Here is a 27,183-nt window from a genome sequence, read left to right on the forward strand (position 1 = left end):
AATATATGCATTTATTATTATTATTATATTTTGAATATTGGTTTATTTTAAAAAATTGCATGTCAACAATTTTGCTTATAGAGCATTATAGCAATTAGAGCGTATAAGCAAGTTTTAACCTAAATAAAATAACACCTAAATCAAATCTTGATTTACAATATTTACATGAAAGAAATCTTAATGATATTTTCTTTGAATCACAAATTAAAATTTTTTTTTTTTCATTTACTTTTTATATGGTTATTCATCAAGCTGGATTTTTATCAGACATAAGGTAAAATTTCGATTTTCAACAGTATGAAAATTGTTAAAATAAAATGAGAAAAAGTGCCAACGACGAGGCTGTAAGTATTGCCCTAGAATATCTTTCATTCTCTTTAGCTTACATTAGAAAAAGGATGAACTACGTTGTGGTATATGTGAGGGGTTTTCATTTTAAATCAACACAATGAGCATGCGCAATATTTACCTTGTAAAATTGTAGCTCTGGGTTAGTCTTTCGCTATCAGCGCACGATAGTGTCACGTAACTAAACCAAATGTCTCGACAATTTTTATAATAATTAAATTGTCTATTATAAATAAAAAAAAATTGTAATAAAAATTATGTTTAAAAAATATTTAAACAGTAATAAATTTAATATATCATTAGAAAAAAGTTAAATTTATTTTTTCATTTTAATTAATTTAATAATTAAACAAGTGTTTTGAACATAGTGTGAAGAGAAAAAAAAAACCAGTGATTAAGTTTATTGTTGTTAACGAAACTATTTAAATAGATAAAAAAAAAAATTGAAAAAAATTAGACTGTGCATATTTTAAAAAGTGGAATACATACTTGAGTTAACTTTCATCAACCACTTGATGGTTAACTCTAATATTACATTGCCAACTTTAAATTGTAGTTCTTCATTCACGAAAATAATTTTATTTTAAATTACAAAATTTAATTATTAAATTGGAAATGTTATATAAATCAATGGCAAAGTAAGTTTTTATATTTATTTTAATTAAAAAAAAAACAAAATATATTTTAATAAAAATACGAATTTATACGTAAAATAGAAATTGCTATTTTTATAAATTCAACAATAGTATTTTTTTGTTTTTTTTTTTTGTTCATTAAAATTCAAATGGTATGCAAATTTTAACTGAGTATAATTATTTGTGACTTTTACGATTTTAACTTGTTAATTGAATTAAAAAAAAAATTTTTTTTAAATGAAAAATAATTGAACTATTTATCCGAAATTCTATTTTTTTTTTTTTTAATTTCATTTTGTTATTATTTTTCATTTTACATTTTAAAATGTTATAAAAGCCTACATTGATTTTATAAAAAAAAAAAAATATTAATAATAAAAAAAATATTTCAATAATTTTATTTTTAAAGTGAAATTACTAGTTAGCAATTTTCAAAACTAATATAGATGTATATAGTATGAACCTACGGGCGTTTAACTCAGCGTTATTACAACTACCCGACACGCCTTGCACGAACAATTCAAAGATCATAGATAAACTTACTTTTACTGCACGACCCACAACCAAGATAAGAAACACCAAAATGAGCGGGCCTCTTTATTTTACTAAATTTTACAGTGATACCCTTCAGCATTTTGTGAACTCCCAAAAGAGATGTATCTTTTTCATCCTTTCTCATACATACATATATATACACTCACAAAATCTACACTAGATAAAAAAATAAAAATGAAAAAAAAAGTATCTAATTCATCTACCAAGTATACACTTAGTTGTTTTTTTTTTTTTTTTTTTACTCTATAGCTAAAAAAAATTCCTACATATATACACACACATAATTGCATTATTTTCAAGAACATATTATAAAATTGAAGTTTTAAACTTTTACCATAGTCTTACAAAAGAATTAATTATCATTAATGTACAAAGAGTACCTATAGGCACTCTATATACCATTGAATAAAATAAAAACTAAAAAAAAAATGAAGGAAAAAAAAAATGTGATTGTGTACATACGTATAGAGTTGGTATATAGCTTGACATGAGGGTCGTGTAAAAAATTTCAAATACACCGTGATACAGAGACGTGGGTGCAACTGTATAGCACAGGAAGGGTTTCACGGAAGGGTTGAATTCACATTCCGGTCTACCGAAGAGATGAAAGGAACAAAAACGTGTAATAAAACAGAAAAAAAAATAGATATATATATAAATATAAAAAAAATAATAAATGACTACATGAGAGAAACAAAAAGACTATAGTGTAGACACGAAAGCGTCAAATGAAAAAAAAAATACAAAAAAAAAAAGTGCGAATCAGAGAGTAGTCATGTTTCCGGGGGTTGAAAATAAAAAATGAAAAATAAGATAGTAATAAAGTGTGCGATAAAATGAAATAGCAAAATAAAACAAAAAAAAAAAAAAAAATAATAATATATACTCAACAATAATAAAAAAATAATAATAGAAAATATAATGAAAATAAAAAAAATATATATAACATAAAAATAAAGATAATGATAACGAAAAAAAAGATAAATATATATAATAAAAAAATTATTATTTTGTTGACAAGAAAAAAAAAAAAAAAGGGAAACGAAAAAAATTGGTGTTAACTTGACCTAGTCGCTATTAGAGTCGTGTGATGCTGTTGGTTGTTGCATAAACATGTAAAAGTAGAAAACCATATTAAAGCAATTTTACATGCAAAAGTTATTACCAAAAGTTGGATGAAAATTGCACTCCAGTAAAGTCAACAATTTCATCAACACACATATTTATATATTTACGTATACACATAGACAAAGAACTTTGTTTTACTTTTCTACCTTCTTTTTCTCTATTTGTATTCCCTTTTTTTTTTTTTGTCTTACATTTAAAATAAGAGCTGAGGCTCTTATGCATATATGTATAAAGAGTGTAGTATATACATCAACGAATGTCATCCCCCTTTCATTTTCTTTTGCATTTGTAATATTTGCAAACCCCAAAATGCCAAGTGTTTCAGATGCGTCAGTTGGCGTGACAAATATTGGTTTTATTCTTGTATTACCTTTGATGTTTTTTTTTTCTCTCTCTCTCAATATATATAATATCACCCTCTCAACGTCACGTTGCTTTTCTATTTTTATAATATTTTTTTTATGTTCACGTCACATGTTTTATTGTTTGACACAAAAAAAATAATATTGCGTGTATGCAATAATACATATTGCAAATATTTGTCATTTTTTCATGTTTTTATGTATGATGAAAAAAAAAAAAAAACATTGCACATTCAATTGCGACAAATGATCATAAACATATAACAATACAAATTTTAAAAACAAAAAAAAATAGAGAAAAAAAATATACAATTGTAATACAAGTGGATATATAATTTTATATATATAAAGACTTATAAGATTATTCAAGTGTATGTATGCTGAGTCAAGAACCATTTTAAGGTTGATCATTATTTGAACAAGTGCAAATAAATAATTGAGTATGTATATAGAAATTGTACAAGTTTTTTAGTTTGTTGATTGTGTATAAATACGGTCGAAAGCATCACATCCTTATAAACTTTCTGGTGGTATGTTTATTTTTCTTTCACTCGTCAAAAAATAAATAAAATATATAAAAGTGTAGAAAAGTTGTATAATTATTTTACCAGTGACTTTGTTAAAAAACTTATTTTCAATTTACAAAAACTCAATATATATTTTTTTAATTATTTTTATATCTTTAAAATTTGAATAAATAATCAATAATTTAATGTTCATACATATTTTAAAAATAAAATTTAGTTATATGACTAATATTATGAATCACAAATTTTGCGAGGGTCGATGGTCGAAAGCCCACATGAGATTAGCTGAATGAAAAATGAATATAAGAAAAAAAAAAAAACATTCCAACCCTCATGCCTAATAAAAGAGTAAATCCAATGTAATGATGACATGCGAGTAAAAATTAATGTTATAATGCCAGTTAAAAATAAAATTTTATAAAGAGGGTTGCAAACGATATTCGTTTAACACCATCTGAGTCATTATATTTATCCAGTTACAAATTTATAACACTATCATTATTGTTTATTTTTATTATTATTTTTATATTTTTATTATCTTAGTATAAAGATAGATGAATATTTCGCGTATCAATTTAATCCAGGATTAAACTTTTCTTTTATTTTATTCATTATAAACACAAAAAATTTTTATGTCTAAAATTTGTTTGTATATATATTTATCGGTTCTCTTTAAACAGTATATACATATATATATATAATAAAATTTGCATTTTATGTGGTTTGTTTTAAAAAATAAAAAATTTAATTTTTAGTTGTAAAACTTTGACACGAATAATAGTCCTAAATAAATATTCAACAAAATGTATGTAACTAAAATGCACATCTGTCGTGATCATCAAGTATTTCATCATCATCTTGGTTTGTTATTGCAAAATCTCTATATCCACCCGCTTTGGAATATCAGCATATTGAAGAACCACAAGCGTGTGGTTAGTCACGCGTGTCGAATAGCTACCTAAACAGATTACGAGCTGATTGGCAACCCCAAGGGCTACCCATTTCCCTTCTCCCTTTTCTCACTCACTCTCTATCACTTGCTTGAGGGGGTGAAGATTGACGCAACGGGCATCACATTGGCAGTATAAATTCATCCCTGATGAGATGATAGTAACAGATGTGTCAACTAATTTCCTCTTCAACAATTTATTTGTTTATTATAATTTTTTTCATCATCTTCAAGTATATTATTCATTTTTTTTTTTTTCTTATCATCAACACCTTGTGTGCTTTCCCTTTAGTGTCAATCATCTTCAGGTATATTCTTTTTTTTTATTCATCTTTGTGTAATTTTTTTTTTTATCTTTCAAGTCATTTTTTTTTTTTTTTTGAGTAAAGTATGTGTTTAATAACAACCCTTGGTATTATTTTCAAACCCCGTGGCGAATTTTTTTAGCAAGGGTAAGTGACACTCTGGACTTTTGATGGGTGTGTCCATAGGGGCACGTTTGGGGGTTACCCACCAAATCCGCCCTATCGCGTATGTCACTGAACCTTTTGCCAGCAACCGACACAAAAAAAAAGAGAGATGAAATAACGAAAAAATTGTACTATCATTTACGTATACTAACAGCCTGGCTTAGTTTTCCACATATATACACATGAAAAAAAAAAAAATTAAAGAACACACACTTGCTGGTTCAATTGGGGGGGAATATATAGAAGACAAAAACATATCATTTATATGCCCCTAGTCGTAAAATTTATCTCCAGATTGTTCCCCCTGTTTATTGGAAAATTAATGTTGTAAGAATAATGAGAGGGATATAAAAAAGCATATAGGAATCACAAAAAAAAAAGGAAAATAAATTGGAGAAAATCTAAAATTATATTCGCTTATTTTTTTTTTTTTTCTGTTATATATGAGGATTAATATCAGATTTTTTATTTGCTTTGTTCATTGGACCTTGATAAAAATAATAGATATGTACGGACAAAAAATAATCTAGCTATCGAAGAATATAAAAAAAAATAAAATAAAAAAAACAAGTAATATTTATATGCACATGTATATATGTATATAAATACTTTTGGTAAATGTGGGTCAGAGACACTCGGTACTTCTCATTCAAGTATTTTCCATTCTGGTAACGAAAAAAAAAAAAAAAAAGTGAATAAAAAAATCATTCTATGGGTGAAGAGTGCACACAAAGATGAAAAAAAAAAAACTAACAAACATAAATAAATAAAATAAAAAGAGAAAAGAAAATATATATAAAGTAAAAGAAAAAAAAATATATAAAAAAAGTCATCATGAATCATGAGTGTACCTTAAGTATTGGTGAGAAATTCTTGAAATAGACAATGTAAATTGTAAGAAAAAAAAATAAAAAAAAAGATATATAATACAGTAGTTGAATAAAATACAAGAGTTACACATTTATCTAAATAAATATGTACAAATAAATGCACTTTTTTATATATATAAAACCTATTCTTGATGTGTTCTTTTTGAATTCAATTCAAGTCAACAATAGATAAGTACCATAACACACAAACCCATCAACATTGAAAGAAAAAAATTTATATATGATCATGTCAAGTTATGTTTATTTGTTGTTCAAGTTAAAATGAATAAATAAATAAATAAATAAATACACAAGTGTGTGTGTGTGTGTGTGTAGGGTTGGTAATTTTTATGATACTTGTCTTCATTACTGGATAATTTTATGTATGCATATACCACACCTCGTAAAATTTATAGAGAAAAATAAATAAGAAAATCTACAAAGGGCTATCTATCTTCAAAATAGAAAAAAAAAATTATACATATAGTAGTTTTATGTTTTTTTTATTTATTGATGGACAGATCAAACAAGCATGCCTTGACCAAAGCAAAAGAGCCAATTTTTTTCTTCAACACACACAGATGCATTGCACGTTTGAACAAACCCTCTTTTATTTTTTTTATCTTTTTTTTTTCTATCTACTAGGTTTGAAAAGCTTCAATATATGTGCAACGGCACATTGGCAAAATACACAAGGATTTTATATGGGCAATTCAAGTTATCGAACCACGTAAAAACCGACAGAGTGACGGTGACCCTTGCACCCATCAGCGATAACGTATATAATTACAATTTATCGATGCAACTGACTCATATAGTTGAGTGAGTCACGATATATTACATAAATATATATCGATCAGTTTATATATACTTCATTTTTTTATTTATTTATTTTTTAAATTATATATATGAATATCAAAAAATGATTATAAAAATAAACTTGTCGATAATTCAATTAACAAACTCTTTATTAGCTTTGAAATAAATTGGAAAAAAAAAAATTATATGATTATTATTTTATTTTTTTTAATTAGTTAAATTATAAATGTCCATAGAGAAAAAACATTTACGAAAAAAGAATTGCTTCTATACATAATAAATAATAATGAATTTTTGAAAGCTATTTTCCTGGAATATTAGAATGTTGTTGAATCAATTTCATGATAATTTGATTGAATTTTTTATTTTATTATAATATTATTTTTCATTTAAAAAGTTTTATTTAGCTCTCGAGTTGAAATATTGTTTTAATAAATGACTATTGGAAAATTTTCCCGGATAGTTGGTTGATGAATTATAAATTATTTTCTATTTTTGTAAAATTACTACGGTAATTATCAATAATATCTGTAAATCATTCTCGGAGTTTATCTACAATTCCATAATAATAGTAAATAATTTTTAATTTCGAAAATAGTGATTAAAATTATTTCTGGCCATATTTCAAAATAGATACAAATTCAATAATTCAATAAACTTTTTCTAAAATTCCTTTCAATTTAAAAAAAAAGTAATAAATAAATTCAATTTTATTTAGATTATCAATATGATAGACTAAAAATGATAAATTAATTTTGTTTGGATAACCATGCAATAAACTAAAAATATTAGAATGATAATTATTTTATTTTATTTATTTTAAATTAAAGAAAAAAAATTAATAAAAGTGAATATTTTATTTTTTCATAAATCGATAAAAAATAATTTTATCGTGTCAAGCATGCAATATACTAAAATGATTTGTATAATTAAATTTTATTGCATGCATTTTTTATTCATTTAAAAAATTGATACCACAATTTAATGTCTATATTTTTCTCTGGATGAAAAAAATTTTTATATTTCTCTTTCTATATAATTCAATTTACCGTAAAACTATATAATTAAATATTTTATACAATTCATTACTGTTTCTAATGAAATCAAGTTTATCATTCACGCATTATATCCAAATATAGATAATGATTACAGCTCAAGTTACTTTATTGTAAAATCAAATAATATACTAAAATTTGTTAAATATATAAATATTTTCTATGTATATATTTAACACTTTTATGTAATTATTTGAAAATCCAATAAATACATTACGATGTAGGTAAAATAAAAGACATATGCTGATAATAAAATTACATATGTATATAATATAAATATATATATTTTATGTATATGAGAAAATGGAATATGTATAGAGATGAAGTAGAATCGATCACATCAATCAAGTATCGAGGATTAAGCTGATCCTATCCGACTGAAGCGTGCCGTCACCAGAGGTGATACGGCTTATCTAGTTTTTATGTGGATTCTTTTTATTTAGTTTTATTTTTATTCTTTATTTTACTTTTTTCATCCTCTTTTTTTGTAAATTTATTATAGTTATAGATTTTTTTATTATCAGCTTAATCATTTAAATTGTCTTTGCAAGTCAATTTTAATATATTTTTTTTAATAAACTAAATAAAATAAAAAATTAGAATTTGGTAAATGTTAAACTTATATGTTTTTCATCATTAAAAAAATATATAACTATAAAAATCAAGATTGATATAAAAAAAACGGTAAGAAATTTTTTTTTATTCAAATAATAATAATAAAAAATATATATAGTGTTAAACTAACGGTGAAATTTTAATAGTCTTGTCATATTTCCAAAGGCAATATGAAACTTTTCAGTAAGTCTATTGTGATATTTAAATTATATTCTACATAAAATCTGACCAGAACATTTTTTTCTTTATAACATCAATTTTTATAATATACCTATACATGTTTAACCTTATTATATTATTGAGAAAATGTTAAATCTAAACAACAAAAGAAAAAAAAAAAAAACAAGGATAATGATACTGTACAAAAATTCTAGAGTGATTTTTGTAAAGAGAGTTTTGAGTTTCCTTTGTTTTGGAAGGTTTTCAGACCGTGTTGTCTATCGAATCTATTGGTTTTTTCATTTTTTATTTATTTTTTTCTATTTTTATTTTATTTTTATATTTACTTTTTTTTACTGGGATCAATAGATAAAAAATTCTCTACATATGCAGTATACAATATATATATATATTCAAGTATAACATTGTATATATCTATCTTTCTCAACTCACGTATTGCTAGAGATGATTTTCTAGTTTCGCGAATTGCCACATTAAGTCGAGCAACCATCCTCAACAATAACTTAAAATGCTGACTTCGCATATAACGCCCCCTACCTCTATTTCCCACGGGTGAAATGTGCCTTTTACGTTTTTTTTTTTTCCTCTTTTTACCCTTACAACTGACCCTTTAACATCATCCTACCTTTTCTCTATGTATACACACCTTACCTCACCTTTAGTCTATCTTTTACTTTCTCATACTATTTGGCCGACCATTCATCGACCTGTACTACTGTGTCTTTGTATATAGTATACTGTATATGTGTTTTAAAATACTGCTGATCTGGCACCTTGTGTCGTTTTGTTCCTCTGGGACTTGCTCAACTTTTAGGATATGCATTTTTTTTTTTCATCTTTTCCTGGTCATTTTTTCCAATATCAAATTCTTACAATATCTAAATCTTTTTTTTTAGTTTTTTCTTATTATTATTCTTCTTCTTATTTTATTATTTTTACAATTTTTTATTTTATTTATTCCGTTCACTATATACTACGTATATTTCTTACATAAAAACGGAAGTTTGTATACTATTTTTAAACTTGGCAATACTCCAAAATTTACAAATGCTATATATATGCTGAATGATTCGTGGAAATGGCGACCTTATGGCTTCACTATTGTGATAGTCATTTGTTCAACGGTTCTGACGAATTATAGTCATATTGAATATCATCAATTTTTCAAAGAGCCCATTTAACAACGATACTAGACGATATTAATTTTGCTTGCTCGGACATATTCAATGACACATAATAAAAAATTACATGTGTTGTACATAAAGTCAATGGTTTTTTCTTTTTTTTTTTTTTAGTTATGTAATAAAAAAAACTGTATATATAATATTTTATGATGTATATAAATTTAAAAATTGATGACTCAAATAAAAATATAATAGATATATATATATAAAATAAATATAGTATTAAAAAATTTGGTGATGTTTGTTGATGGATATTCATTTAATCTTTATTTATTATCAATTATTTAAAATATTTGACAAAGCTATTTGAAGTGTTTGAAATATAAAATATATATATTCAGTTATTTAAATTTTTTTTTTTATATATCCAATTTGAATTATCAGAGAGAATATACTGAAAATTGATCAGTTTAATTCATCAAGTGTATACTTTATTTCCCAGAAAACTCATCAAAATACTATTATTATTTTACATTTATTTATTTCATTATATTTCGCTTTTTAATAAAGTAAATTATATTGACACACTCAGTAAATATTTGATTTTTTTAATAATATACTTTATTATTATTGTTACTGAATAAATATTTTTACACATTAGCAGATTAACCAACATAATTCAAAAGTAAAAAATAAATAAAAAAAGTCTACAACTGACACATGAGAATTTGTGTTTTTCAAAAGGTCAAATCCTACTAAAATATAAAAAAAAAAAAAATATTAAAAAACAGGCAGAAAAAAGAGTTGGATAACACGAAAGAAGAGTAGAGTGAAAACATAGGAAAAAAAAAAAATAGGGATTGCTTTCGGTGCGACCCACTTTAGACAAAAAAATAAGCAAAACGATATAAACAATTGCTGTTTCACTCAAGGCCTTCTGTGTATTTTCCCATTTTTTTTTTTTTTTTATTTCTATCATCATGCCTTTTTTTTTTTTGTGTTCATCACTTTGGCTCGTTACAATATATAAAAATAAATATAGTTATTATTAATTAACATGTCAAATAAGTCGTTCAAAAATTTTTATTTATAAAAGCTTTATTTATAAAGCAAATTTTTTATTTAAATAATTTTTTAAATTCATATTTTTTATAGACCGTTGATTTGTGTGAAGCCAATGTTCCATTTAACATATTATGATTTGACATGCAATTTTCATGTTTCTATTTATATATAGATGATAATAATAATAGTATCAAAAAGAATAAAAAAAATTCGTTTATAAATTCTGTTTGCTTGTTAGTTTGATTTCATTTTATTTTATTTTTGGACTATTTGAAACGAGATATTTTAAATTAATGATATGTAAAATCAACAAACTTTTGAATATTGAGTAACGTTAGACTATTCAAACATATTTGTTTATAAATAAAATGAATATTTATTATATGTAGTTTATAAAAATTAATAATTTATTTTGATGATAAATCATTAGGGTATTGTTAGTTTATTGAAACTTTAATCTTCATTAAGAAGTTAAATGATATAACATCAAAAAGCAACTATACTAAAACACCAATATTTGAAAATGTATATGTATGTTGATTCTCTATGTATATCCCTGAGGTCAACTTTATGGTAACTATAATTTTTTTTATTTATAATAGTTGACGTATAATATTTGTTATGCAAAAAACCATGTTGAAATAAATACAATACGATATATAAAACCGTTGGGATATAAAGTTATTCCCATGTGTGAAAAAGTGAGAATATTATGAGGCTGTAAAAGTGGATCTTGGCTACTCAAGAATTATTATTTGAAAAACCATTTATAAAATATACAATACATTGCTGTATGTTTATATATTTTTATTTTAAACTTTATGTTAAAAAAAAACCTCTAGTTTTTTTTTTTTTTTTAATAGTCATCTCAATTTAATTGCCTCACTGTAAAATATCATAGATAATGTTTTTTTTTTTTTTATTACATTTAATGTAGAGTTTATATTTATTCATTTATTTATTTATTATTATTATTATTTTTTTTTTGTCAATTTGCATTTGTTGATGAACTACATGTGATTGTAGTTTTTTTTTAAATTTCAAATGATATATTTATTCGTTGAAAATATAGGGCGTTATTTTATGACCATAAAATTTATTTACGCGTTGTGAACAATTGCCTGATCTTTATCACATGCGTAATTAGTTAAATTAGAATTGATAATGTTTTTGCAAACTTATATGGTCAATTTAATATTTGCATAATTGCGTGAGCAGAATAATTACAAAACAATGCGTCATTATTTTACCACATATTTATTGTCACGAGTCAAGTTATATATATATATGATTCATAATTTATTATTATTTTTTTTTTATTGATTAATTTCTAATAATAGATTTTACTTTGTTGAGCGTGTCATATATTTTTGCTGACATGATATAATAAATAATAATAAATTATTAATTTCTAATTTTAAATTTCAACATATATATTTGTATGAAAAAAATTTAATATTTAATTTTTATTTCAAATCTAATATTAGATATATAATAATGATAAATTACAAAAGATAATTTTTTTTTTTTTGGTTGGTTTATAATTGTTATTATTTTGGATTTGTTCAATTTCATTCAAGGTCGTTGCCAAATTGCGTCTCACATAAGCCAAAATCCCTTGTTTGGTATAAGCTTTATATCTATATATATTAACTTTTTTTTTTTTTATTTATATTGTATATATTGTTGCAATCTTTCTTCAAAAGAAAATGAACATAGGATTTTTTTCACTATTTTTTTTTCTTTTTTTATTCTTTTCGTTATCAGATTGGCGACCAATTCTACTCTTTATCTAACATCTTTGTAGTTTTTTTTTCCTTCCCAACAATCTAAAACTGATTTTCCCCTTCACAAAAATTCATCAATTATCCAATGTTGATTTTATTTTAAATTATATTTCGCATTTTATAAATATATAATAGTATTATTATTTACAACTAACAATTATAACAACTATAAAATATTAAATTGCATAGAATAAATTTTACCACGACAGTGCAATTATTGTAATACAATAATAATTATTATCTCTCTCTGTAATAACGTAATGAATTTGTGTCATTTAGTGTTTAGTAAATTAATAGAATGTGGTTTAACATATTAACATATTAACAATGTTCATATTATTAAATTACAATAGTTAATGATAATATACAAAAGAATAAATAAATAATAGTTTGTAATTAATAATCATTAACAATTGAATGATGTTTTAGTATTTAAAGTTTTATTTACATAATAAAACTTTTATATTACAATCAAATATTTTTAAACCATTTTATATGTATATAAGCTACTTGAATTTATACGAAAAAGCTATTATTCGTTTCGGTCATCCGAAAAAGAGTATCTGAACTTTCTTCTAATATTACTCGAAATGTTGAATAAATAAACTCAGAGAGTTACGTAGTTTAACTACCCCAAATTCATAGCCGTCCACTTGTTCTACCGATTTTCAGAGTTTCGATTGACTGAATTGCAAAACTATGTTTTCAATTTAATTCTAATTTTTTTTTTATTTTTTTTTTCTTACTATATTTATATTCTCTGATATTTTTTATAACTGATTGAACAAAATTAAAGATCTCTCTCGACGTTTATTAGAGCGATAAAAAAATAAAAAAATAAAAAAAAACCAATTGATATAATCATAAGGAAAAAAAAAAAAAAGTTATTTTAAGTTTTTTTTTTTTTATTATTTGATTTCGAAATCAATAAAATTCATTCGATACATAGTTTCAATCTTAAAAGAATTGATGGAAATTTAATGAATAAGGATGTGCGAATGGCAGTAGAGCCGATAATTGCATTCTCGTTGAAGAATTTTTGTGAAATTACTTTTTGTGATGCCGAAAGATGTTTTTATAATACGAAGAAAAATAATTGACTTGAAAATTGAAATATAAAATATTAAAAAATTTATTTGATTATTGAAATTTATAATAAATATAATTGAAATAATACCATCAATAATTTTCAATTGTTATATATAATCAATTGATACTTAATTTAATTTAATTGGATTATAAATGATAAAAGATTAAAATAGAAATGAAAATATAATTCAACAATGAAAGATAAATGTCAATCAATAAATAAATAAGTATTTAATAGTGAGGAAATGAATGGCACCATTGAATGTGGCGTGAACACGATGTCAATAAACGAGGAAACCACATAAAAATAAGAGAAGAAAAAAAAAAAAAAAAAACCCCAATTCAAGAAGACTCAGAGGAAGAGATTAGATTAAGCTCATCTAACGGATGACGCTCGTTTAAAAGGTTCAATTAATTGCATCATCGATCTCAGTGATACATTTTAAATTGTCTATAAAATCTATTTTTCTTTCTTTCTCTCTCTCTCACATACACACGCACTCATATCACTTTTTTTTTTTTGTTTTCATTATTTGTTCATTTTTAATAAATGTTCATGTTATAACAAGATTTAACTTTGTACAAAATAAAAATAAACTTAGTTTATTTATAATCTCTCTACTGGGAATATTCTTAAATTTTCATTTGCTCATTTAAACTTATCGTTTATTTAGAAATTTAATTTACTACTAAAAAAATAATGTACTAATTAATTTTTTTACTAAAGAAAAAAAAGAACATTTTTATTAAAAAAAAAAAAAAAATCAACAAAAATTATTAATCAATAAATTCTGGGATAATGAAATATAAAAATAAATGATAATTAAGTCTATTATATTTTTGTTTATTTTCTTTGTGTAATTTAGTAAATTGTCGTTGAAAAGTTAAAAAATGACCATTGGGGTAAAAATTGTAACACAATTGAGGGCGTTGACACCAAAATCCTCATGGCCAAGTTTATACCCATGAGGCTTGTGACATTATTTTGAACGACAATGCTTGTAATGGACAAGTCAAATTTATGAATATGGTATTGTCAAATAAATAAGAGCTAATATGATATTGCAAATAATAATAATAAAAAAAAATAGCCATTAAATGCATGGAACAATAAAAAACATTTTTCATTTTCTCGTTTTTCAGTATAAAGATTAAAATCATAGGAATATAAAAAAATAGAAAATTACTGTATTTTAGTAAAAAAAAAAAAAAAAGAAATATATAACCTTCCGAATAAAATATAGTAAATTATATTTTTTTTACATAAATTATTATTGGAAATAATATAAAATTTAGACAAAAATCAATGTTAAATATATATGTATTCAAATAATAAAACACGCAAGCTTATTTGAAATATTCTGTTAAATATTAAAAATTAACTATCTTTGTGGTCAACTTACTATTTTCACAACCTTTGTATATTTTAACTACCAACATGCAAGCTTTTAGCGACCCCGTTTTATAGTTTTTTCAATTTATACATTCAAAAGTATACATTACTTGTATTGAAATTGAAATTGTATTTTTTTTTATCCCCCTTCAATTATTATTAACGATATTAATCTGAATATTTTATATTTGAATTAAAAAATTTAATTTTAATAAAAAAAATAAAAGTATAGAGAATATTTTTTTGTATAAAAACAAAAAAATTCATCAAGATATTTTATATTTTTTTTTTATACTTTGTGTTGCAAAAAAAGTTTTAATGGACAATACAAAAGAATAGTAAAATGAAATAGTAAAAAAAATAACAAAAAAATACTGTCTACAATTTTATTCTTTTTATTTTTTCATCAATTTATGATTATGTTGTCTATAACTTCATAATGTGCGATTTGTCTCAATGGTAGAAACATTATATATGATACTTTATTTAACAATGAAAGTTTTATGATCACTTATTTTTCAAAGACTTTACAGTACCCAAGGGCTTTTTTTTTTTATTAAATGCTTCAAACACTTGAATATTTCAAGACATACATATTATATGCATTTTGTACTTGATTTGTATTTTTTGGTATTAAAAAGATTTCATAAAATTTATTCAACGTTCAAGAAGGATAAATAAAAAAAAAATATCAAAAATAAAAATTTAAGATTGTTTAAATATTGAAAAAAAAACAAAAAAAAAAAAACCAGTAAATCCAGTAAATAGAAAAAACCAGTAAATGCAGAGGTTTTTTTTTCAGAAAAATATATACTCAAGTTTTGATAAAATGCCTATGTTTAAAGTAGAAATAAGCAAGTAAGAGTTTATTGATGAACAACGAAAAAAAAAAAGCATGATAAAGACTGGCATTTTAAGCTCATAAAAATAGTCGAACAAGTTTGCCTAGAGGGTATATAATATCATGAATCATAATAGAAAATTCTAACACTAGTGTTTATTGAACGCTTGAACGAACTCATTGGATAATTTTTTTTCCCCTCTTGTTGTTATTTTATATTTTTATTATTATTTTTCCTCTTTCACAAGTTTTTTTTTTTTTGTTTTTTATTTCTATTAATATACACACATTTTTGGATTTCATTTTACTTTTTTATTTTCTCTCATGATCGAGAGGAGAATACTAATATACATGTTGTTGAGAATATCGATTTAATTTTTAATTATTTTCTTCAATTTGTTTGTTTTCAGCAACGTGCAATGCTTGAGAGTTGAATGATAACTACAATTGTGGATTGTACATAAAAAAAAAAAAAAAAAACAAATTTATACATTATGAAGATAGTATTTATACCATTGATTCTCATCATCGAGATTCATCTACTCTTAACAGGTAATAATTGAAAAAAATCAAATATAATTTTGTATTTTTAATAGATAAATTAATTTTTTTTTTTTTTTTATTATATTGAATTTAAATATTTAAAAAAATAAATTGTCAGCTAAATGGATTATATATTTTTTAAGCAAATTGCTTGATAAACACTCACATGTACTGCAAAAGCTTTTCATTAAAATTCAAATTTAAGCGTAATCCGGATAATTTAATATTCTAAAATATCAAGTGTATAACATAAAAAATAAAATATTTTATAAAATTCAATATTTCAAGTGATTTATGTTAAACGAGTGTCAAGAAGTTTTTCAGCAAAATAAAAAAAAAAATAAATAAAAAATGTAACCAGTATCGCGAATAATGAAAAAAAAAAAATTAAATATATATATACAGTAATACATTGTGTATGTTGATGATGATTTTTGTTATTTACTAGAATAGATTTAAACTTTTTTAAACCATCTCATGTTGACGCCAAAAACACTTAATTCAAGCGTCTTTTTTCTCATGGTAGACGCGTAATTTCCGTCTGATCTCGACTTTCGAAAAACTTTTTCTATCGTAATACTGACTTTTAAAACTTGTAAAGTACAATGAATTTCAATCTGTTAAACATACACTAAGCAACTTGTATATATATATTTATCTATACTAACTAAAATATATATTTAAAATTGAATAATTATATATACAAAATAAATGCACATGTTCATGTGTTTATTTGAAAATTTTTTAAATTATAACAATACTTTGGAAAAAAAAAAAGTAAATGTTAAAATTTATTAAAAGTTTTTCAATTAGAAAAAACAAAAGGAGGCAAAAAAAATTTTAGTCTTTATTAATTTTAAATACAAAACTTTGATATAGCAACTAAGATAGTGTTGAGATTAAAAAATATGTATATAATTATAATGGGTTCTTTGTAGTAAGAATCAGGTCAGAAACAAACCACTAATTACAATTACTGAATAATACAAGTATTCATTAATTTATTGCTTGTCACTTTATTGTTATATGCAACAAAATTATCTGTCTAATTAATTTAATAAATCGATATTCGTTAATTTAATTTTAATCTCATAAAAAGGGTCTATAAACACTATATATAAGTGAATAATTTATTATATTCAAGCTTGAAATTCCCTCCAAGAAGTGATATAATTAAAAATTTTAAAAATTAAAATACCAATTGTATATTTTATTTATGGAAATTTTCTTGGATTTTATTAAGATCTTTATTGGAGAATCAATTTTGAATAAATATAAGAAGCCAATTAAATTAAAAACCTCAATTTACATGAAATAATAATTCGTATATTAAAAACTTGATTGTTTTTTATTTTTCGAAATTTTTCAGTAAATACCTTTATGAAAAATCATTTGCAATTTGGTACTTAAGAAAATTCCAGTTAATTTAAATACTTTTAGAAGATGATAATAAATCGAAAAATTGAAATAACAGTATAATGATAGTAAAAATAAATTTCTGTTGTGATCGAAACAAATTGAAATTCAATACTCGATAGGTTTAAAGAAATGTCTTTATATGCAAGGATATTTCAAGACCATTGAACAGCGAATCCGTAAAAGTTCAAGCTACCTTGTGTATATATATAAAATCCATGAGAGGATAAACCCCAGCGTCAAAATGTCAAATCACTGTCAAGATGAATAAATTCTTTTTAAAAAAAAAAAAATATTCACATGGGAAATCTTTGCATATATATAAAATATAGCAGTATTTATTGATGCAAAAAATATAAGGGAGATTGTTGATTCATCTGTTGATGCTCAATCTGATAATGAAATACATATTTAAAATTTTTATGTTTTTTTAGAATGCCAGGGAAAACAACAAAAAGAATCAAGTGCCAATAATGCAGTAGCAACAATTAATAGTGATAATATAGCTGATGAAATTTTGATTGGACCTGTCAAAGAGGTTACAGCTCAAAAAGGTGGAACTGCTGCATTACCATGTAAAGTCATGGATTCAGGTGGTGGAATTGTAAGTAATATTAATTTTTTTTTATTTAAAAAAAAAAAAAGAAAAATCAATGAGCAAAAATAAATAATAAAAAGAACATTTCTACTATTTCCTTTTACAATAATTGTTTAATTTAAAAAAATTAAAAAAAAAAAGAATAAAAAAATAAATGGCTAAAGTTTTTCAAATTACATTACAATCATTTTTTTTTATTTTTATTTTTCAACTTATTTGGTAAAAATTTCTATTGAACATATTCTCCAAATTTTAGTTATCATAATTCTTTTTTTTTTTTTGATAATATATTATTTAAAATTGTAAAAAAATTTTAACTGAATAACAAAAGTTTTTATGAATAATTTACAGTTAGATTGTATTATCAAATAATTGGAATGCCATTATTTATAGAAAACATAATTTCTTTTCTTTTTTTTTTTTTTTTCAATCAGATTAAATTTTATAAATGTAAGAAAATTATTTATTATGAGTAAATTATGTTTATCGTGAATAATCAAAAAATGTGGATGAATTTTCAAATTGGCTTTTTTTCCCCCTTGTTGTAAATTGTTAAAAAATATTTTATTTTTCACTGTACCGTGTTATTTTGATTCACAATATATTTTTCCTTATTATATTCATCTAATTTTTTATGTATATCACGTATTCTTTCACGTGGTTATCTGCAATAAAGTTTTTTTCATGAAGGGGAAAAAAAAATGGGTGATAATATAGCATCAAAAGCATTGAGATGTCTTCTTTTCTTTAATACCGATATACCGAATATTGCCTATCTCTTTTTCACTTCATCATTTTTCCTTAATATTATATTCTATTTCTTTCTTTTTTTTTTACACTTTTATTTTCTCAATTCATATTTTATTTCATTATGTTTATTACTTTACTTCATTACATTTTATCACGCATTCAAAATAATTTTTATTATATCAAAAAATTTTTTATTCATACGATAAATTATTTTCAAATAATAAATTAATTTATATATTATTCAATTTATTATTTATTCAAATTGACTTTTCGTTTTTTTTTTTTTTTTTATATTATTATCATTAATTTTAACCATTAGTAAAACGCTTTTTTATTTTTATTTTATCTTCGATTTTTATAAAAATTAATATCTTGATTGTACTTTTTTATCGCGTATTATATATATATTTTTTTTTTATCTTTGAGAGACTTTTGAAGTCAAGAGAATCAACACAAGTGGACATCCATTATAAAAATCGCGTGTCATGACATGTGTTAGCAACTTTTTATATAGTAGGTCAATTGCTAAATAATATCAAGTTACTACTGATATTTTATTTCACAATATATATTCTAATAATTAAAATAATTCTTTATATTTGAATATTTTAATTTCATTGATTTAATAAAAAAAATAAAATCATGCTTTCTATCAAATATAAAATAATCTGGTGTTGAGTGAACAGATGAAAATGTGACCCAGTTTATTATATACGAGAAATAATATTAAAAATAAAAAACACTTGGTGTCCAGGTCTAAATGATGAAATATATAGTCTCAACTTTAAATTGTCTGACTGAATAATTAGTACAAGTCCTAATTGGTCTCGAGGTCAACGAGGTGTGGTGCCACATTTTTCTAATTTTTTTTTTTTTTTTTTACTATTTTAAGAAGATATAAAACATAATTAATCATAGGACAAAATAATTTTTTTTTCACTTTTAAATGTATGTATTAAATTCAAAAAATATCATCACGAATTTTTACAAAAAAAAAAAAAATAAATAACAAAAAAAACGAAAGTTGCATAATACGTCAGAAGGAATATTGATTTAAATTTAAAATATATGGATGTCGGTCAATGGTAAAAAGGGTAAAAAATTTTCACGATTATATTCCTATGCTCAAAAAAAAAAAAAAAATAAATAACTAAAAAAAAAACTCGTCTTGCAAAAGTATCTACAAAATTGAAAAATTTTACATGAAATTCTATACATATTTCTAGTAGCTGTCGATTGATTTGCTTTTCCTATTTCAATGATATTTATAAAAAAAATATTTATACCGCAATTTCAATTTACAATTGAGCCACCCTCAACACATTCTCTACTCCAAATATTTTAAAATATCTAGCAATAATATTAGATCGATACTAAAGGCCATCATGAAAAAAAAAAAAAAAAAAATATGTCCAATGCTTTGATGCAAATGCCAATCAATATACCAAAATTTATCCTTGAGTGAACTAATATTTATATAAATATTAATATTTTAAATGCAGATATATATATTTTTTTGTATCATTTGTAAATAAAAAAAATTTAGTCAATGCCTTAAAAATAATAAACTGAATATTGGTTAAATTTATATATCTCAAAAATAAATTATTATTTTTATAAACTATAGCCAATTTTATTGACAATATACTAGCAATATTCATTCGAAATAAATAAAGTTATTTATCATGATACCAATGAGATAGCAGTAAATTCAAAATCTTTCATACATAACAAAAAAAAGGGTCTTTTTTGTTCTCTCTCTCAATACTCATACAATCAAGCACACGAATAAAATAAATAAATAAATAAATTCTATCGAATACAACAGTTGAATATCAATAACTCTGTAAATCAACAATTATTGAAGATTCCAAGAGTATGTGTACCCAGTAAATTTTTGTGAAATTCAAAATGAGGTCAAAAAAAAAAGGCTTTCAAGATAAATATTTTGTTTTTTTTTTTCCTTTTTTTAACATTTCACGCTGTTACCATGTTAAAATCCTATCGTTTAAACGGCTTAAGCATTGAGAAAGAATGAGAATAACTGAAATATTTATGAGTTCATTCGTAAAACAGCATAGCTGAGAACAATTCAAAGTAGTTGAAAATACTCTTTGAAAATGTTGGATAAAGCTGTGAATACGGATTTTGTCCTGGTTTAAATTATATATCATTTTTTATTATATATATATATATAAATATAATACTCTATTATTATAATTTTTAATATTATATTTTCTATTTATTATATCATCAATCTGTTTAAACACTTTTAATAATCTTCTTAAAATTATTTTTAAGTAAAATTAGCTAGTTTAAACTTTTCATTTAACTCTATTGTTTCTTCTAATCCAACCCAAATATTAATATAAAATAATTTAAAAATGTATATGATAACTGAATAACAAAAAAATTTGAAAATATAAATATTTAAAAAATATAATAATTATTTGATTTTAAAAAAATTTGTAAAACTAATAAAGAGATATTGAACAAAAATAAATAAATAAATACATAATAAATTGTACAATTATTTATTTATTTAAAAATAAAAAAATATATAAAGATATATGTATTTTAATATTATTAAAATTAAATTAAATTAAAATGTCTATAGAGACAAATATCAAGAGTTGTCCGGAACAATATATTATCTGAGTTTTGTTTGAGGTTCAATGTGAAGTTTTGATGGTATAGACAAAGATCTTTATTTAAAATACATAACATTCAAGACATATATGTTTAGAATACAAAATTTGAGTTAAGTAAGAACAAGAATTGTGTGGTTTAGAATTGTAACTTTGTCTTTTGATTAGAGCAAACTCTAACAAACGTCAAGTAAATTGTACACATACACACATATACAAGAACCACTATCAGTATATATTGATATACCTAATGAATACATAAATACATATATATATTTAATCTATAAATACATATATTCATCTTCAGGTCTTTAGTCTGTAACCTCTGAACATTGCACAGTAGTCCCTTCAGGAATGGTTAGATTACCGGACTTAGTGTTGTCATTGGTAACTTGACTCATCTGTCTTTATACAGATTGGTATTTCAACAAAGTTTATGTTTATCTTAATGGTAAAACAACTCATTAGTCATTATCCTAATTTTTATATTTATATATTATGATTAAATATTTGAATTTAAATTTACAATCTCTAATTAAAAAAAAAAATTAAATAAATAGATAATTTGTATATTGTAGGTATTATTTGTTATATGATATATTTTATCAAAGTTATGATAATTATAAACTGACATACTTTATTGCATAACGCTTGAACAATTGTCATCGCGTGTCACTGTGATAATATATCGATTTCAAGTGTAAATTATGAGTATACCGATAAAAAAAATAACATAAAAAAAAAAAAAAAAAAACATACAGCACATAAAACCACATACTATTTCTTTAATTTTCTTGTTTCTCGTTTGTTTTATAAATTTATTTTTTTAACTCCACCCTGCATAACTGATAATAAAACATAAAAAAAAACAGTACAATATTGTTGGGTTTATTTGTTGACGTAAATTATAAATTGTTTGTTGAATTTTTTAATAATCACGCATATACACTCACAAATTATTATTATTATTTTTATTTATATTAATAACTTTATTATATTTAAATTATAAAAAAAAAATAATATATAATTTGTTTTTAAGCACGAAAAGTCGTATTTAAAATCATTAATTTTATAAATTATTTTATCAAAATATAAAATCTATAAATGATAATATATATTATCAAAAATACGTATAAATTTGTCAATAATGCCAAGTTGATAAATACTGTTTAACATATTATCGAGTATTTTAGTGAAACATTTTTAACCCAGTTATATAAAGGTGGTAGAAATCGTGACACTATCTTGAAGGTAAAACCATTATCATCACGTGCCACGCGTTCAACCAATTACATTAAAGAAATCTAAGCCTCAACCAACCCGGAAAAGTCCCATTAAAAAGTTTAATTAAAAATACATAATAAGCGCGTGGTTTGCCAACAACTTTTACAAGGATTTTTTTCATGATTAAATATTTTTATGTCAGCTGTTGGAGGAATTTTTGTTTTGTTTTTTTTTTCTTCCTAACTTGTTGTGATATATACTTGTTAATTTTTTTTTTTTTTTTTTTGCTATTTTGTTTTTATGATAAATAAAAATATAAAAAGTTATCTGTTTGTTTTTTCTTTTTTTTGATTTATATTAAAATAGCTAATTTTAGATTATCAAAGAGCCTTCATGTCAGGGACATTATTGATTTGAATATGAAAGAATAAATATATCATTCGAGGTTGTCTATAAAACTTACACTAATAACTATATATATATCATTTTTTTTTTTTTTTATGACACAGGTTACTTGGGTCAGAAGAAGAGATAGACAATTATTGACTGTTGGAATGAATACTCATTCAGTAGATAATCGATTTATGATACGTACATCTGATTGGTCGTTACTAATTCGACATGTCAATCTTGAGGATGCTGGACTTTACGAGTGTCAGGTAACTATTAATTTAATTTTTTTCTATAAATTTTAATATGTGTATATATATTTTTTTAATATTTTTTAGGTTGCTACTTATCCAGTACAACAAAATTTTGCAAAATTAACAGTTATTGAAGCATATTCAGTGATTCCTGGTGGTCCAGATCTTCATGTTAAACAAGGCTCAAGTTTACAACTTGAGTGTCATTTAATAGCTGCCACTGAACCACCAATATTTGTATTTTGGTATCAACAAGGTCGTATGATTAATTATGATGCTGATCCAGCTGTTAATATACAATTAACTAAAAATGGTTCAATTTTAAAAGTTGAAAAAACTAAAATGAGCCATGGTGGTAATTATACATGTGTTCCAAGTAATGCCAAATTTGCATCAGTCATGATTCACGTTATTGAGGGTAAGTAGAAATAAGTTTTTTTTCTTTTTTTTTATGTTGATTGTTGCTAGCTGGTATTTTTATATAAAATTTTTTTTTCTTTTCTAATTTACATAATAATTTTAGTAGTAACCTCGGGGTAAAATATTATTTCATTTATTTTGAGTTTGTAATTTTGTTATAGAAGAAGAGAAACCAGCAGCAATGCACGGTGGTGACAGAAGGAATCCAAGTCCAGCAATTTTAGCTAGTAATTTTCTCGCTTCTTTCCTGGCAGCTGTCAGCTGGAGGATACCAAGTTTTTCAAATCTCTATCCAACGTGAATTGGCCATCATCATAATGTCTGAGTCGTGTGCGGCCGGAAGCTCAAGCCTCATCATCCCTTTCCAGCTATTCTCTCATCACTTTTATCCTCGAGAACCTTTATATCACCCATCATCCAACCACCATTACACTGTAAACTTTTGACCGGATGGACATAGCTGACGGCCATTATAGACAAATTTGTATCAACAACTCTTGTTTGCTGAAAGCTTTTTTTTTTTTTTTTCATAACGACTGATTGACCGACTTTATTTATATATATATATATATTTAAAAATACTCATTAAATTGTACTTTTCATTAAATTTAATTTTCTTCACACTTTGTTATTCAGTGTGTCAAAAATAAAAATAAAAAATATTATAATAATTGTGTGCATAATTGAATGTTGAGAATGAAAAAAAAAATAAAATAAAAAAAAAATAGTTTAATAATATTAATAATAAATATTGAATACAATGAATATATTATTATAAATTAAAATTAATAAAAATAATTTGAAAATACAATAATATATTTAAAAAATTAATTAAAAAGAAATCAAGTAAATATGAAATTTGTAAATTAAATTATGAAAAAAGGAAAAAAAAAAAAAGAGAACAAATATTAAATTATATAATTGAGTTAAATAATATTTGTGTTAATCAAGAGACTTAAATTTAATCGATAATTTATTATGACAAATTTACTTGTAAAAGAAAAAAAATTTTTAAAAATTAAACGGGACAGGGAAAACGTTGAACGCGTGCAACTAATAATTATCCTCGACGAAGGGAAGCTTTCCAAAGGAGCATGTAATTTTATAATAAAATTGTGAGTTGTCCCGGGGGTCATACTTGACGACCTTTTACCTCAACTTCTCACATTGACGACCTCAGTTCTTTTTCATGATAAGACACCGGGTAATTACCTTACAAATCTTGACAAACTTCAAGTAATCGACTTTCTTTTTTTATATATATATATTTTTTTTTCTCCATTTTTATTCAGTTACGCGTCCCGGCTCTTATTATCAGAATATTTTTTCATTCGCTCCAAATTAAAGACAAAGAGAATTTAAAAAGATAAAAAAAAAAAAAGGAAAACTTCTTTTCGTTGATGCTCTGAAATAGACACTATGTGAATATTATAAATTTAAGATTAAAAAATAAAAAAGTATTTGACTAAACTATAAGTATAAAAAAAAATTGTCTCCATTTTATGTACAACCCTGATGTAAATATCAGTAAAATTATAATTTACGATAATGATAAAAAAAAAAAAAAAACAAGATTTACATATAAATAAAATCTTAATCGTGATAAAAAAAAAACGTTTATATTTTACTTCTTACTTTTAATTTTAAAATTTTCAAAAGATACAATGATGAATAAAGTACTCATAAATTTTTTTTTTTTTTTGGTTAAAAAAAGGATGGAAAAAAAATAGCAATGTTATCGCAATGCGGAAATCTTGTGTAATAGTATTTTCAGAGATTTGGAAAAATAAAAAACTGGGTATGTACATTTGTGTCAGGCTCCTGAAAAGGAGCTCAACATAAAAAGAAAAATCAAATCAAACAAAATAAAAAAAAAAAAAAGAGAAAAATAAAATTGTCTATATAGTCAAATGTAAGCTTTTAAATTTTAAATAATTCACAGAGATATTTATATATATAGTAAATCATTGAACTGAAAAATAATAATCAATAATTAATTTGATTTATTTTAATGACATCATCAAAATACACCCACCCTTGGTGTGGTCAGTTAATCAGCATTATTGACTATAAGTAAAAGAGCAATTAAATCAAAAGTCAATTAACAATTTGTACCATCTAACGATGGTACCAAACTCCACCTCTTTTTATCCATTACTTTTTCATTTCTCTTCAACAATTTTCTTTTTTTTTTTGTTCAACTTTGCTTTTTTTTTTACCTTTTTAAATTTTTTTTCTTTTCATATAGCTCGAATATACACGAATTCGCGTGAAAACTTTAACGATAATCAGAGTTAAAACAAATAAATAATAAAAAAAAAAAAAAAAAATTGTAGTATTGATTATTAAATTGAAACAAAGTAAAAAGTTTATATAACGTGTGTCAAATCTTATCGTAAAATTTTAAAAATCAAACCCTTAAATTTAATATAAGCCTTGAAATTTTTGAAATAACTTTATTGTGTCCCACAAGTTTGTCACCAAAATATGCTGAGCTTTTGTAATTGTTGATAATATCATTATGCCTGAGTGGCCTATCCATATAATTTAACGAGGCACACGGTCATTTGGGGATTAACTATCGATGAGTATGCTTCTGATAGATTACATTATAATGACAGTTAATGTCATGCTTCATGCTTTTTCCCTACTATGAAAATGATGAATCTTTCGTATATTTCATTAAAAAAAAAAAAAGTCGATAATCCAATGAATACTATTTGTTTCTTTTTTTTACAAAAAGAATTATTATGAAAAGATTATACTCGGTTATACTCTAATTGAAGCATGAGAGTTAAAATATATTATTCACTAAAATAAAATAAATAAATAGGATGGGCTGCAGCTGGTATATAGAATTGGAGCTTGGCCCAAATTCACCAGACATATTTGTCCCGAGGGAAAATTTACACGCCAGGTTAGATGCGCGCTTTACATTAAAAGATACCTGCGTATTATTAAACCACGCAAGCTGGTTTACCAAGAAAATATATGAGTGGTTTAGTGAAGATTTTTGGCTAGTTTGTTATTTGAAAAAATAAAAAAAAAAAAACAGTAATTAAGTGCATGATGCAAATTCAAGGTATTTTACAAGATATAAAGTTATATGAAAACTTTTTGACTACAATT

At 23.3% G+C, this 27,183-nt stretch overlaps 1 protein-coding gene across 1 annotated transcript; it reads left to right on the top strand.

The window, feature by feature from the left end:
- Nucleotides 1-487: 487 nt before the first annotated feature.
- On the top strand, nt 488-25,565 carry LOC122854628 (neural cell adhesion molecule 2-like). The gene is made up of 6 exons (XM_044155459.1): nt 488-986; nt 16,222-16,363; nt 18,205-18,374; nt 23,500-23,649; nt 23,719-24,052; nt 24,216-25,565. The coding sequence occupies exons 2-6, from the start codon at nt 16,306-16,308 to the stop codon at nt 24,353-24,355; spliced, it is 852 nt and encodes a 283-aa protein (XP_044011394.1). The 5' UTR covers nt 488-986; nt 16,222-16,305; the 3' UTR covers nt 24,356-25,565.
- The last annotated feature ends 1,618 nt before the right edge of the window (nt 25,566-27,183 follow it).

This window comes from Aphidius gifuensis, linkage group LG4 (assembly GCF_014905175.1).
Source record: "Aphidius gifuensis isolate YNYX2018 linkage group LG4, ASM1490517v1, whole genome shotgun sequence".
NCBI classification, from domain to species: domain Eukaryota; kingdom Metazoa; phylum Arthropoda; class Insecta; order Hymenoptera; family Braconidae; genus Aphidius; species Aphidius gifuensis.